Raw genomic sequence first — 15,977 nt, 5'->3', positions numbered from 1 at the left:
GACGTACAATTAATCCTACAATTATTCGTATTTATCAAATAGATCTCGGTAAGAGAATTGATTGGAAAATTACGGAGCTACTTTTTCAATCAGAAGCGTTAACTTCGTCGCAGTGTCATTCGTGCAGGATAATCGTCGCGATAGTAAATCGTTTAGCGATGAAACGGAATGAAACGAAGCGTTTATTCGACCGCGAATCTATCGTTAATCGAATTGATACGAAATCACCGTGTGGTTTAGCAATTTCGCGACTCGTCACGTATGTATATTTCGACTTGCGTGTTGGGTAGGAAGTCGTGCTCGATCCGACCGATACACGTAGTCGCGCGTGCACGTGCTCGCTGATAATCAGTCGCGACATCGTTTCTCATTTAGAAGGATGAGACGCGTGTCGTGACCGTGGACTGACTGCCTGCAAAGAGATCGATCTGTAATTTTCGCAAATTCGAATCTGTAATTTTAACACGCGAGGATCGTGCACATATGCGTGTGCTTTTGAAACAATGTTCGCTCGCCGTATCTCAAACTGATACGGAATTTAATAATAAATTAAACAGACGTGGTATGTACAGCTAATACATTAATATATAATCGACTACAAAGTAACAGAATAACGTATGGTCGAATATATTTGATTTAAATTTCGCTTCAGGGAATATTTGATAAGATACGAAGTTGTAAAATTTGAAAATCTGCGGGATGTAAAAATGAAAGTCAGGTTATGTCGGAAGGCGCTGGACCACCCGCGTGTCGCCATTAAAGCCGCCTGTAAAGGGTACGCTAAGGGAGAGACGCGCCGAGGAAGAGGGATAAATATGCGCGGTCTCTCCCTCCGCTAAAAAAGGGGAGAAAGAAAAAAGGAGAGGCAGAAAGGAGAAAACAGTGGGCCACGAGGGTACCAGAGACAGCGGATTTGGAAATCGAAACGAGGGGATGGGTCCTCGGGGAATTAAAGAGTCGACGTTGATCTTTTTGTAACGCGAAACTTCCTGGCGCCAAACACCTCTAAGCCTTCGGTTCTAATAATATCCCATTGTGCTACCATTAGGCAGTTCGCTCGTGGTCGTCCTTTTTCTTACCTATTCCTCTTTCTCTTCGCGTCCGTTCGTGCTTCTCCATGCGCTTCGCAACGACACCTCGAAACAACACCATCGACTCGTTCGCGTCGGCGTGCAGGCGTATCCGGTCGAGACGGCATTGCACCGTCTGCTTTGCCTCGTTAAACTCGCAAGTTTTTGCTCCACCCTTCCTCCTCTGGAGAAATTCGCGATTTCGTGGCGATAACTTTGCGACTGCAGCTTCGTCGCGCTCGAACGAGTTCGCATTTTGACGCGCGCTCGTGGGTGGAGCTCGATTAACGGATCGTCAGTCACTCGACGATGGATTGACCGATCCGCTCGCTGCTGGTGTGACCTCGTTGCCATTCTGGCTCGCGCGAAATCGCCGCTTAAGATGATGGATCGATTTTAATTCGATCGAAACATTTGCATAAATTGCGCCAGACTAAAGAGTGGGCGGCTCGCTTTGGAAACGATGATGGGCAATTTTGACAAGACAACTGTGTTGCGAGACAGCCACAGAGATAACGAAATTATGCGCCGGTTGCAGCTATATTTTTTTTAAATGCTTGCGTGTTCGCGGTGCAAGTCGTTGATCATCGTTTTCAAAACTGGATTGGTACACTTGTCTGCCCTGTTGGTTCGATCAAAGTTCGTTTAAAACGCTTTCGGTTTTAAAAACGTACTCTTCAATATCGAACGGTGTTGTGTAACATTTAGGATAAAATTGTTGAAAATTTATAATTTCATTTTATTGTTACATCCAAAATCAAGACTTGCTATTTACGATGCCATTAAACGCACTCAGTATGGAATCCGCAAACAACGTTGCCGATGTAATCAATTATACGATTCCGTTGCAGGGAAATCCGTACGGATTGAAGGACACGACGGGGATGGGCATGACGGCGGATATGGGTGCTGCATGGGGCACGGCTGCCCTTCAACCTGCCACCACGGGTTACTACCCCTACGATCCAACCCTGGCCGCCTACGGGTAAGTTTATCACCAGGTTTCATGGTCTCTCGGCTCCATTAGATTAAACCACCACCCGCGCTTCGTTCTCCCTCCACTTTGGTGCTCGGTGCCGCCATTAAAACAAGAGTCACGATCTCTCAGCCAGGAATGGTTATCGTTATCGCGAATCCGTAATATCTTTCCCTCCATCCAATCGAAGAACCGCGGTAGTTTTAAGCGTCTCGTTGAAGCTTATATGAACGTAACGATTGCCGTTGCGCGTTCACGATGGTTTCAATTTTGAGCTCGTTTTGGACGCTGTCTGCTAGAGGATATGAATTCAAGTCGACCGTTTTATCGACACTTTGCACACTGAATTCTGAGTTTTCAGCTTTTACATCAACTTTTAAACTAGTAACCAATTATCGCTCCTTACGTGTATAGATAAGTTTAAATGTAGAGGAAATATAATGTACCGCAGTTGAAATAAAAGATTGTACAACTGTCGAGACTTAGAATTCTTCCTACTCGAGGGGTTAAAAGTGTATTTACAACTCGACGCATGCCCAGCCAAAGGTGGGCGACAATTAATCCGTAAGAAGGGTGACGAGCAAACCGGATGCTCGTTCTTCCTGCTCGTGGATAAGAGTTACGAGGGTGCTGTCAACACTAGGACCCTTGTAGTTCATCTTGTAGGGAAGCGAGCTGGAGGAATATCGATGGGCGAGAAGAGGTCGTCATTTAGAAACGACACTCGGATCTTCCCGCAAACATTGTGTGTATCGCCGTAAGTGATTCCTTAGCCAGCATCCTCGCACTTACTTTTAACGGTGTGTATTTTCGTTACGGATCCGTGTTTTCATTAATAATGGCGAACGAAATACCGACGGGGGTGAATTTACGACGGAAATTTATTTTGGTAGCGCAGCATGCTCGACGCGCTGTTGCATCGCGATACACACCGGTGATATATCAAAATCTGTCAGAACGGTAGAACGATTATTTATCGAGCGGGAATTAAAACTGAAAAAGTTGTCGATTCTTGTGGAAGGAACAACATTGTCGAATGCTTTTTTTTTCAAAGTAGTATCATTTTTGCGACGATTCGAAGGATATCATGGTTATTCCAGACGAAACTTTATCGATACAAGCGAGAGAAGTTGTTGGAAGTTTCATTAACGCGATATTCCCTTGACCTGCATAGCAACTCGATTCAAGAGCACCGATGGCGCAAAGAAAATGTTCCATGGGTTTCTGCGACGCACGAGGAAGTTTCGTGGGAAAGAGGGTTATTTTCGAAAACCATGTGTCGCGTGCCGTTGACAAAATGAGACATTGACATAGATTTCGACGCTAGTCGTAATTGGAAACACTTGGGGTTCTCGATTCTTCCTCGTTGCTCGTAAATCTTGATCACCCTTCCTTTTTTCCACGACTTTTTCTTTGTTTTCTCGAAACGAGTTCAACGTTACACTTTTCGTGTTCCGTTTCACGTGGCGTGTGCGGCGTGTTGGAAAGTAAGGCGAGGCAACAATTAGGAGAGAACGCCAGAGGTCTGGTCTGTCTGGAACGATAGAAATCGCCAAAAGAGGATCCAATATCGAGCTTAGATCTCTCGTTTCGATCTCTCTCGGTCTGGACGTGCCGTTCTGATTCCTTTGATCTCGCCGATTTCTCGTCATCGTCGAGGAAGCGGTGGGTGTCTCGGTCTCCTCTCGAGGGGGATGAGGACACACCGAGATTCGAGAGGAAACGGTGCACGACGAACGGTTACAAAATGGCTGTAGGCAACCGAGTGGGCGTACGTAATGGAGGCTTCCAGGTTGCCTGTGTGTATATAGTCGCATCGCGAGCGTAGGGAGAGCAGTAGGTCTCTCTCCGTAGGAGAGCGAGTGAGTGAGTTTATTGATTGGCTTCCTCCCGGGGTTGGCTCGCCTGTTCGCCAGGCCTCTCTCTATTCTCTTCGTCTCTCTCCGACGAATTCCAGTCTCCCTCTCTCTCTTTCTCGCCGATTCTCCCTCGGTTACACCTCTCCTTGTCTCTTCCTCGCCGGTTATACACGCGAGTTTCTCTCCGCTTCTCTCCTCTCCCACTCGTTCTTCTTCCACCTCTAACGCCACCGACCTCCTTCCACCCTCGAAAGCGACCCAGCTCCCACAGGTGCTTTACTTACTTTGCTTAGCAACCCTCGTGTCCACACACAAACACGCGAGCTCTACTCCACCAGTTCACACGCGTGCGTACCTTCTCTCTCCCTCCTTTCCTTCTCTTCTATTACCTTCCACTCTACCCTTCTTATTTTATTTATTTATTCCGACTTAGCAAAAACTGAACACTGACGACAGTAAATGGTTGTTTCATTTTTAAACCTGGAATCTTCGCATTTTTACTACGTTCGAGCTTGCTTCTCTCTTATTTTACTTTAACACTCGGATGCTGAACTCCAGACTGTGATACTTTAGTGATACAGAAATACATAATAATTTACATTCTTTCTTACATTGTATAAACAAAAATAAATATTATTCGACTGTCTTACAGCAATATATTTCTTCAAATAACAATCCTCCTCCGAACAGTCTTAACTTTACAACATTTTCATCAACCTACCGACCAATACATTTTCGATTTATTGACATTTATTTCTAAGAAAAAATGAACCTATGATAACAAAATATATGTGTAACTTTCCTTCCCAAAGAAGAATGCATAAAAGGGAGAAGCATGTGCGAGGCACAGAACTCTGTAGGCATTGTTTATCGTGGAATATATCCACCCTCTCCAACTCTGTCGGTTCTCCTTCCCGTTCCACGCGGAGCCTCTATTAATTTACTTGCTTAATAATACGACAGACCTCTTCGCTCGAGAGGAGGAGTCCTCTGCTACTCTCTCTTCCTCTGTATTTGTCCCCTGTATTCTGCTTCCTCGCTTCGCGAGCTACCCTCTCGTCACTTTCGTCGTCGACGGGCCGTTGCTATTGTTTCAACGACGCCCTCGAACTTGCGGACTCTGCGCTCGTGCCGGGGTATGAATCGGGGTTATAAACTGAAGCGGCTCGATTGGGGACGGACGAGAGCATTCTGATTACGGGAAATGAGAAATACGTCGTTTGCCGACGTGCAATAGCGAAAGATCCCTGCGGGAATCGTCGCTTGCGTTTGGTTTTGTCTCTTTTCTTCCGTGACACCGGCTTTTTCAACTGCGAGCTCGCATTTCGGTCTTTAAAGTCGCGTTCCAATATTGCACACTCAGTTTTAACATTCGTTTTCTATCCAATAGGAAATTGTGGAAAAAATCAATAAATGTTTCATGAAGTAGAATAATTGTTCGAATCGATACGTTTGATTAAATAATGCAGTTGTATTAATAATTGTACTTTTTAACAGTGTTAAATATATAAGAAAAGTAGGATGCGGTAATTGATAAATGAGGTACAATTTGTGCACGTAACACAAGTAAAAATGCAGGGATATTTTCCCCAAGTGTTCCGTCGAATAGTTTCCAGTAAATCGACTGAAAGCGGGGCGCAGATGCGGACAACGTAGAAATCTTCTCCGAAGCTTTTCCCATTCGCGAACGCCATTTTTCACGAAGATCCCAGCGACGCTGCACCCTCCCTCGCCCCTTCTGTTCTCCGTTCCGCTCGTTTTTTAGCTCTCCACAGTTCCGCAGTATCATCCTGGTGTTGAATAAAAAATCACCGTGAAACGGTGCCTCTATCTCGATCGAGAAATTCCGAACGAAAAACCAACGCCAGTTTATCGACTCTGTTTCGTCTCATTCTGCTATTTATAGTAGCCGTTCAATAATTTCCCGTTAGAAACATCCGGTGCTCGCGCGAATTACTTATACATGCGCTTGCACCATACTTTTCCTGCTAGAGAACTCGTTTCTTAAAAAAGCTCTCTGCGCTCCAAACAGCAGGAAATTAAGCCTATCAGACGGTACGGAGAAGCGTTCTTTTGGAAAAATTGCGAGTGGCACCAACATTAGGGATCATGCTCAAAATGTTTGCATAAAATATTTTGAGAAATGCAGGATGAGGTAGAATGTAGAAATCCAGAACTTAGCAATTCAATGAGTAGATAATACAACGTGATTCAACGCAGGTAACTCAACGCGTGGTGGTTCAACGAGAATAGGTAATACAACGAGCGGTGATTCAACGCGTAGATAGCTCGCATAGGGAATTTAAATGTGTAGGTAATTCTACGCGTGGCGGTTCAACGCGTAGGTAATTCAGCGCGTTGCAATTCGACACATAGGGAATTCAAACCTGTAGGTTATTCAACGGGTGGTGGTTGAACGCATAGGTAATTCAGCGCGTTGCAATTCGACACATAGCGAATTCAAACCTGTAGGTTATTCAACGGGTGGTGGTTGAACGCATAGGTAATACAGCACGCGCATAGGTGATTCAAAGCGTGGCAATTCAGCAGATATGGAGTTGAAACGCGTGGGTAATTGAACGCGTGGCGATTTAACGCGTAGGTAATAGAACGAGCGACGATTAAACGCATAGGTAATACAACGCGTGACGATTCGACGCGTAGGTAGTATAACGCGCGACGATTCAACGCACAGGTAGTACACCGCGTGGCGATTCGACGCGTAGATAACATAGCACGTAGCGATTCGATGCGTAGATAATACAACGCACGGCGATTCAACGCGTAGGTAGTACACGCGGCGATCCAACGCGTAGATAATGCAACCTGCGGTGATCTAACGCGCGGCGACCTAACGTACGTTAATTGGGTCTAAATTGATCATCGCTTTCCCTCGTTTCGAACTGGAACAGAGAAAATCATCTCCAGTTGGCGGCTCGCGAGCCGTAATTAAAAGGCTCTCTCATTAAACGATGAAATCGCGGTTGGAACTTTGAGCGTTTAACCGTACGAGCTAACTCAATTCTGACCCGATCCGGAGATACCGCTTTTTCTCGCTCTCCGTTAGATACAGACGTCTGCTATGGGGATACGAGAAACAAACGCGCGATCAAGCGAGCTTTTTCCAATGGACCGCGCCGCGACCGGTTAGCAATGCCCGATTTTTCTCCGTGTATCGTGTAGGTCGCGATCGGCTTCGACAAGAAAAATCTCACGTATCTGTGAACTCTATAATCGGCGAGGACCGCTCTCGCCGTTGCGAGCCGAGGAAAAACCGGAGAGCCGACTCTCGACCTTTCTCGCTTAACGGACCTCTCGCTCGTTTATTGGCCAAGCGAATTTTTATTTTATTTTCTGACGGTGATCGACGAACACAACACGTGTCACCTGCAAATTATGTATATCGATCGATGGACAGGCTGGAATAAATTAAAATCCTCGACACGATTCGTGCTGCGCTCTCCAGAGTATCTCGATGTTCTGACAATTTGTATGTTTGTTTTAACGAGATCGACCGATTATCCTCGCGGAGGTGAACGATCCTCGCGAGACTTTCACCTGCCGATTACGTATTTTATTTATCGACGATATTTTAACCCGTTCGGTTCAGGGAAAATTTTGTATACGGTATTCACGATGCTCGAGTAGAAACTGCCGTCTATCGTATGTAGATTATGGCTTGCGTAAATCGATTTATTTCCTCGCGTACAACCATCCCCTTCCCGATTAGAGTTGTCTCCGGACACTAACTCATCCCTGTCGCCTGTACTTCTCCACAACGTATGCAAGTGTTTCCTAAATTATTTATTACCAGAAATTATTTCCGATAAACTGAATACGAATACATATCCGACGGATCGATGTCTCTGTTGTCCTACATCTGACAACCCCTCGATAAGTCCATCAAATCGTTAACATCCGTGTACATTACACTCTTAATTTACTCCGTTTATCGTCCAGAATCATAAACCTTGCGTAAACATAATCTAGTTCTACCCTCTACGGGGCTGCTTCTTACTGCCGCAAGTCCTCCACTTCTACCGCGCTTCAACCCCCCAGCATCGTTAGGTTCGAAACAAGACGAAACGAAGGGAAGGAAAAAGGGAAAAGAATCGGCTTGGATTAGATAAGAGGTGGCGAAGGTTGTCGTGGAGTGCAGAAGCGGTAGTAACACGCAGGGGGCGGGTCAGTCGGATGCAGTGCGCGGAGCAGACGCGGCGGTAGGTTGCGTGGTGCAAGGTAGGTTGGCTGGCTGGTTGGTTGGTTGGTAGGTTGGTTGGTAGGTAGGAAGGAAACGTTTGCACATCCGGGACCGGGCGTAACTATCGAAGCTATATACCTACACGGCTATACCAGGCAGGAGGACGTAATTACGCGCGTTCTGCCAATATTGGTTAACCTTTCGAGGTTGACGCCACCATATGCAAAGCCCCTAATGAGTCGCTCGAGTGGCCCCGGTGTCTAGTATTACGCGCTCATCTCTGCCCCCGCTTCGCGTCGTTATTACCTACTGAAGGTATTCGACGATATCCTCTCTTTTCCAACCGTTTACCACCCTATATACGCTGCAAGCCACCGACGCGCCCGGACCACCCTTTTCCTCCTCGTCTGCTCGATCTCGTGTTCCGCGTTTCCAAATTTGCGTACGTTTTCGTCCTCGGTCGCTGGGCGATAAAACGCCCGTCTCTCTCGACCCCAGAGGGTGAATATTGGTTTCGATTTGCTCGACCGTGCTTGAAAATTGCCTCCAAGAACAAAACGTTTCTGCGCAGTTCGTGAAACGGTAACCCGGTCCACTTTACCGTGGGAGATTTCAACGCAAAATGAACATCTATATTTTTAATGATACATTAGAAAGATGGTATACTCTCATCGATAACGTCACTGTCGTCGTCCGAGATATTATAACACCCTAAGGCTTAAGTTTATCCCTCGATCCAGAAATCCTTTGTTCCGAACAGAGTATGAAATATTTCCGCGACGAACCGTTTCGAAGCTCAGGCAGAATCGAAATGGTGAGCGATAAGGATAAAAAGGACAAGAAATATGTCCCCGGTAGATTTACAATTGCGCACGAAGCTCAAATCGACGAGAGTATTCGTGAACTGGATTTGGATGGATCGACGAGAGCAATCACGAGCAGGATAACCCACGCAGGCCGGATTCCTCGCGATCCTTCGGCGTGCTCTCCTCGACGGGAGAGAACGATAAGGCCGTGTCACGGAGTTTTACGTACGCTGAGATCGTGGCAATCTCTCTCCGCTAACAGAAGGGAAGACGAGCTTTCGTCGTTCGAGCAGGCGCTCGAGCTTCTGCTCGTTCATTGTCGCATCTGCATTGCATCGAGCACGACTAGCGTGGACGATCGCGTCGATACATCCCAGAACGATTCTCCGTTGGCACGCAACGCCACGCTTCGTATGTAAATCGGCACACATCGACCTGTACACGTCCGTGACTGTGTCCGTGTGTGCGGATAATTGCGCGGCAACGGCGTAGCCCCATCGCGTGGGTGGCAGTCGAAATTGCGCATATCAATGAAGGGGTCTCGGGCGCCGATTAAATCTAGAGAGGCAACGGCCGCTGTCAATTTCTAACTTCCTCCCGGACAGCTTATTCGCGGAACGAGTCGTCACGTTTTCAACGATGCTCGCAACTTTCCACGAACTGTCGCCGTTCACGTGATTTTCGGACAAAGGAGCCTCGAATTTTAGTGCGTCGTTGGGAGCGACAGTTTGCCCGGTTCGCATGCAAGCCAAACTTTTTCCGTTCGACGTACAACTTTTCCCTACTCTGCTCGCTTCGACTCATGAATAGTTCTCCCGGTTAATTCGATGTTTGAAAAAACTGTTTGGCCCTAATAAGTAATTACGAAACTGTGCCACGCTTCGGCATTTGCAGTTACGCTCGAGTGTGCACTCATGCATCTCCATATCAAGAATTATCTCTTCGACGCTTGTGAACATTCAATTCATTTTTAAATTCATCGACTAAAAATAATATCGGTGGCCTTATACTATTCCTTCAGTATATATAAATAAAATAAGTAAAATGTAATTACATAAAAAAATCTAACAGCAAGCGTTAAGCTCAAGAAAAATTTCCCTTCATTTTCTTTGTACCTGACTCCACATCGACCTCGTCCTTCTATCCATTTTCTTTTCGTTGTTAGAGCAATCTCCTACGATCTCGATCGATTGGACGTTTTCGAAGTTCCACGTTAAAAAAGGCGGAATGAGGAGGATGGGAAAAGGTACAAACAAAAAGGCGGCTGATTTTATAGAGAAGGTACGAGAGACGTCGGCCGCCTTTCCCTTGTCAGAGGGAGTTTAATAGAGGGTGAAACGTCCTCGAACTTTCACGAGTCCGTTTCCTCGGGATCGCTAGGTTCTTCGTCCCTATCGAGTCGCGGTCATCAGCAACGTCTTCAATGTGGATTGCGGTAATGACGTCCAACTAAGGGCTGAACCTTCCCAAAAGGGAATTACACAACCTTTTGTTTCCTCGAGTCTGGTTGGGAGAATCCGATCGTTGGCTTTTCACTCGATCTGTCTTGATCTTTGTTTTCCTTCGATTTATCTCCATTTTCTTTATCTTGGCTCTTGTGGAATTTTTAACCTATTGTCTGCTACAATAATGATCACTATTTTAAAATTCACGATTTAGTAATCCTAAATTTTCAAATCATGAAGATGCTTCTAAAAGATTATTAATATTATAGGAATTCGTTGTTATTCTTAAAGAATACAATATCCAGAAGCCTTCAATCGTAGCTCAATAAACACAGTTCCCCAAAAAGGCGATAACGAACGCCCGAAGAGTAAATCTCGGCTACACGAAGATCATCATCAAGTACCATTTTATTATGGTACGGTGCATCTGAACAAACGAAAAGGTTTCGCGTTCGTTTTATCGCGAATCGTAAATTGATAAAGCACGAACGGTAATTTGGCATTCGTAGCCGCGATAAATAAACGTCCAAGTAGACGTTCGGTACCGACGAAAATTTTACGGCCGGCTTACCTTTTGAACGGGAATCTATCGTGTTTTACGTCCTCGCCAGACGAGATCATCAAAGATCCTTTTTACGCGGACGCGAGTTTATTCGAATGGAGACGTTTTCCCGAGTCTAAATCGCGTTTTACGATCGCGGCTATCGGCTCGATTCTGTTCGGGCGAGCGCAACAAATGGTCCGATGAAATCTTCCGTCCGGGGTTATAAGTTTAGACGCGATCTAATCTCGGCCTTTCGCCGCCCGAACGACCAAAGGTATCCCCCGAAAATATAGCCCGCGTTACCGTTCACGGTGCCACTCAATTTCCACCTTCGAAACTCACCCAGATGTGGTATTCCTCGCAAGGTCTGATTCTACCACTGATTAATGTTAACTTGCAAATAGCTATTGTTAAGAATCTAAGGGTATAGTAAACTCAGAGTGATGTATGGATATAGGGGTGTAGTTAATAACCATAATACCGGGAGTTTCAATTTCTAATAAACTGAATCGAACGGTGTAAAAATAATGAAAGATCGCAAAGGGTTAATCGTTCGGTTCCCTTTACGCGCAACCCTCTCGACGCTGATTCGAGCAACCCTCTTGTCAGGCAGCGTCACGCTTCGAATACAATGTCGTTGGTAACCACCGCCTCGAACAGCGATACCACCACCATCGTCGCCACCCTTCCACGGCCGATGGATCGTCGATAGGTATTTTAGGCTACAGTATATAATGGTACATACCTATAACAGCGTCGCGTGGGGCTGTCCCGACGGGGGAGGACACGGGACGAGCGAGAAGGAGGACGAAGAACGAGACACAAGGGTTAAAGTGAGACGCGAGACAGGAGAGAGGGGGATCGATCGAATCGCCATTACGGCGAGTGAGTGCCGGGGTTACTCGATGGAATCACGCCGCCGCTAGGGGGTTTATTCTCCGTATATATTTGCCGGAGTATCACCCTCGACCCAGTAGGATGTCGCACCCCTATACCGGAGGGTTCGATGTTCCAGCGAAGGAGAGAGAGCACAGGAAAGGGAGGAATAGATCTAGGAAGCCTGGTTGTCGTGTGGAGCACTTCGGACTTGCCAAAATCTGCGGGGAATTCGCACCCCTCGACAGGATGCCACTTTTCGAGTGGAGTGGCTCGCCTCGACAAATGTTGAACAATGCTTACGTTTTTCCTCACGAGGTCCTCCGTTTTCTATTAGAATGTCACCTGTACTTCTTCCGAAACATCGATGTCTCCCGAAACTTGTTAAAACAATCAGATATTTCTAGTTATGACAGTCTACGGACACCTCATCGTCCAAATTTCATTCCTTAGTCTAAGTAAAAAAATAATCAGGTAAATAAAATAGGACAGGCATGAAAACTTTTACGAACGACTGTACACACAAGCGATCGATCTTATTAAATTAAACGATCAAGCGGCAATGAGATTGCCATTTAATGAGGCAAGCGCCACCGATGGTCATTAACGACAGACGTCATGAATTTAATTTGATCAAACAGATTATCGAAGAAGTCAAGACTTTAAATACTATTAACATTTTCCGAGCAAAATGCACAGTTGACTCAACATTAAACTGGATAATTAAATTAGAAGATCGAGTGACCCTATCGTATCTAATCTATCGGAAGTCTATTAATAAACGATACTCGCTGCAAACCGATTAAAATTCAATCCCCGATGTTAGCTAACGTTTAAAAGCCGTATAACGGTTGTCCGAGTTCAGCAATATAAAATTCGAAATTTTGCACATCAACGCGTTCGTCACTTGCACACCCGCTGCCGGAAACAATGTCGATTCACGCGAAACGATTCGATGTTTCAGATATGGCGCCGGATACGACCTGGCAGCGCGGCGGAAGAACGCGACGAGGGAGTCGACGGCTACCTTGAAGGCCTGGTTGAACGAGCACAAGAAGAACCCTTACCCGACCAAGGGCGAGAAGATCATGTTGGCGATCATCACGAAGATGACGTTGACGCAAGTGTCCACTTGGTTCGCGAACGCGCGAAGACGCTTGAAGAAGGAGAACAAGATGACCTGGGAGCCGAAGAATAAGACCGACGACGACGATGACGCTGTTCTCACGGATTCGGAGGATAACAAGGAGAAGGATGATTTATCGGGAGACAATCAAGGTGACAGAGTCGGAGAGGAGGCGAGGAGAGGCCTCGAAGAAAACGGTGAGTTAAAAACATCATGCTGACACGATAATTATGATTTTGTTAAAAAAAGAACGAACGTATGGTAACAGATCGCGAAAAACACGTGCTTGAACGATGATAACTCGAAATAAAAGGGCGCAATTTTTGTAATAACTGCAACTCGGTCTCGTAACTAGATCGCGAGTAGTTATGCAAATTTATGTTTTCATAAAGTATTTCCTTCGTTCCTATGATTTTTATCTTAATTCACAGATTTTGCATATTTTTCTCGTTCTGAGCAATTTATTACATTTTCTTGTAAATACCATATGATTTACATATATTTTGCATGCTCCTTGTGCGCTATAAATACATTAACGTAAACAATCTACTCATGACGCTTTGACAATGATAAAATTACCAGCAAAAGCGATAATTGTCGATGGTTTGCTCGCAATTACCGGTTCGCCTACCTACGACAACGCATCGGAACACAAACAATCCTACCGAATACCTGCGATTTTTCGTTCGTGAATCATAGTCGAGCAAGAAATTTTTCTGTCTTACGTACATCTTCCTCGTTCGGAACAATACACGGTTTTTACGTGGGCCGAACTTTGTTTGGTCGTGTTTCACGTGCCTTGCCAAGTTTACTCGATAACCAGGCATGCGTGTAACGGCACGAAACGGGAAATGCAATTGTCTATGCGCTCGTGTGTCCTCTTCGGCGGCGAAAGAATGCTTAGGATAACCGGTTGGAATCGCGGAAGAATGGCCGCCATTAGGGGCCAATTATCGATATTTCAATGCGAGTCGCTGAACACCGCGCCGCACCGCGTGCAATACCGCCGGGTTAACAGAGTCTTGGAGAGGGTGAACTCGACCCACGATACCGTACTGATCTGTTCGACTCGGAATGCCGGTAGCGTGTACCAGCTCGCGTGACTAGTTTCCTCGATATCGAGTACCCATCGGTCGGCGTTTCTGATATTGCACAAGCATCCATTCCACAATAAGCCGAACCGTACGACCTCACCCTACATGGTTCGCCAACTACTCGAGTAGATCGCTCGCCAGATCCAAGCATAACCTTCCATCAAAATCCTTGGACGGACTTACCCTCCATCACTTTCTAAAACCTACTCTAATTGCGTTTCACGATTTCCAAAGACTCTGATGGTCCAAACTGATCAAGATTAATATCTGACTAAAATTCATTTGAGACTTGGACCTCAATACTAGGTACATAAGTCTTGTACAATACTGGTTATTCCGGCTAGATCGAGAAATCATCTTCTCAATAATAGAACACCTGAACAATTAACTCTTCAGCACTCAAAGTTTCAAGAGCTCGTTAAATTCATAGGTCTGACACAGAGAACATCGCGATCTCGTTTGTTGGAAACAGCTAGTAAATTCGTTGTACAAAGTCGAATTTCTCGATCGCACCCCTGGCGCGCAGCAGCCATCGTCCTGCCTGATAGGCTACTTATTCAGGCATTTTGCCCAACGGCCGGAAACGGTGAGTTAGAAATTCGCTGCGAAACCGGCCGTGTGTCGGGCTCTATATCGCGGAGGCGGACATAATGGTTCACATGTGGGTAAACACAGTGACGGGTTGCGGGTTGCCGCGCAAAGAGATTAATGGCCTTCGGTTTGGTCCCCCGGTGGACCGGGTCGGTTCGTCGTCGGTATTGGTACGGTCGTGGCCGAGCTCTCGCGCTTGTGCGCGTTGCACACGCATACTGCTGCACGCGTGCTTTCGCTATAGGGTTTGTGTAAAGGTGTCTATTCAACGGCGAACGCTTCGATGTTACCAAGAAACTCGGAAACATTTTACAACGCTGTCTATTCACCAACGTCGCTTGTAACAAATTCCTGGACACTTCTTGCATCTATGTATCTTTCGCACAATAAATTCGAGTTGTTGGTACGCTTCTATCACTTTTGCACGCTTCTGACTTGCTTGAAGAACTTCTTGTAGCATTTGACCGTATTCAAGATGCTTTCAGTCGGTAGTTCAACAATTTTTTCTGTCTTTTGCGTACCTGTGAGAGTACTTAAGTAGTTATTAAGGAGACTTGGTGTTAATTGAAATGCGTTATGTTAGATGAAAACAGTTGTCGATGATGTCGATAATGTTAAATGGAGGTTGGTACGTACAGGCAAATTAGAAACAGTAATTGTCGATTTCTGGAAAGAACAATCGATGTTTGTAAGTTGTGAAGAGCAGTGGAGACGCACCTTAATGTTAGCTGGATGGTGCGCGCGCGTTCCAACGCTCGTCTCCCTAAGCGTGTGTCTCTGTGAGTGAGAGGCGGAGGGTGCGCCCGGGCTGAGTAGCCATCCGTAGAACCATATACTACACTTCGTGCCACAGGCTCCATATATATACATGTACATGTATATACTCGTTGTGGATGTATATAGATACAGTGCAGAGAGTGGTGGTTCGAGGCACTGTGATGTATCGGCGCCCGCGGCGAGACGAATGGTACAGACCCTCCTATGGCCACCATTACCCCACCGCACATTGGCCAATATCGGTCCTCTCCCTTGCTTCTCTCTTTCTCTCTCCCTCTCTCTTTCGCCTCCTCTTTCTCCTCTATTCGTTGCCCTCCGCCACTCTTGGCCGAGTCCCTTCGATTCTCGGGGACATTTAGGTGTTGTGTCGAGAGCTGCGTCACGCGCGTCCCGCGATGCCTCGTAATTTTAAAGGACTACCTCGGAAATAAGCCCTCCGAAAATCCGGCCAGTGCCTGTAGGAAACCGATTTGTTTTCTATTCCTGGCCCTCGATGTTCCTTCCAGGCCCGCACACGCGCAAGGTGATTTGTGATCGCGTATGAATATCCGAATGTCGGAGCTCCGCTTGGTCCTATTGGTAAGGATAAGAGTTATCGACCGAAACCAAGCG

General features: G+C 46.1%; 1 protein-coding gene and 1 long non-coding RNA gene across 4 annotated transcripts in view; one reads left to right on the top strand and one right to left on the bottom strand.

The window, feature by feature from the left end:
• The window catches only part of LOC105663212 (uncharacterized), a 241,852-nt gene that overhangs the window by 15,053 nt on the left and 210,822 nt on the right, over positions 1-15,977 (bottom strand). The gene's annotated exons all lie outside the window — the stretch shown is intronic.
• LOC100880274 (homeobox protein araucan) overlaps positions 1-15,977 on the top strand; it is a 79,673-nt gene that overhangs the window by 48,509 nt on the left and 15,187 nt on the right. For all 3 annotated transcript variants that reach the window (XM_076529944.1, XM_076529945.1, XM_076529946.1), the window contains 2 exons: positions 1,922-2,055; positions 12,742-13,100. In XM_076529944.1, the coding sequence (XP_076386059.1) occupies positions 1,922-2,055; positions 12,742-13,100 (493 nt within the window). The remainder of the gene's footprint in view (positions 1-1,921; positions 2,056-12,741; positions 13,101-15,977) is intronic.

Source organism: Megachile rotundata, chromosome 3, assembly GCF_050947335.1.
Source record: "Megachile rotundata isolate GNS110a chromosome 3, iyMegRotu1, whole genome shotgun sequence".
Taxonomy (NCBI): Eukaryota; Metazoa; Arthropoda; class Insecta; order Hymenoptera; family Megachilidae; genus Megachile; species Megachile rotundata.
The sequence above is the reverse complement of the archived record's forward strand: the minus strand, read 5'-3'. Positions and strand labels throughout refer to the sequence as shown.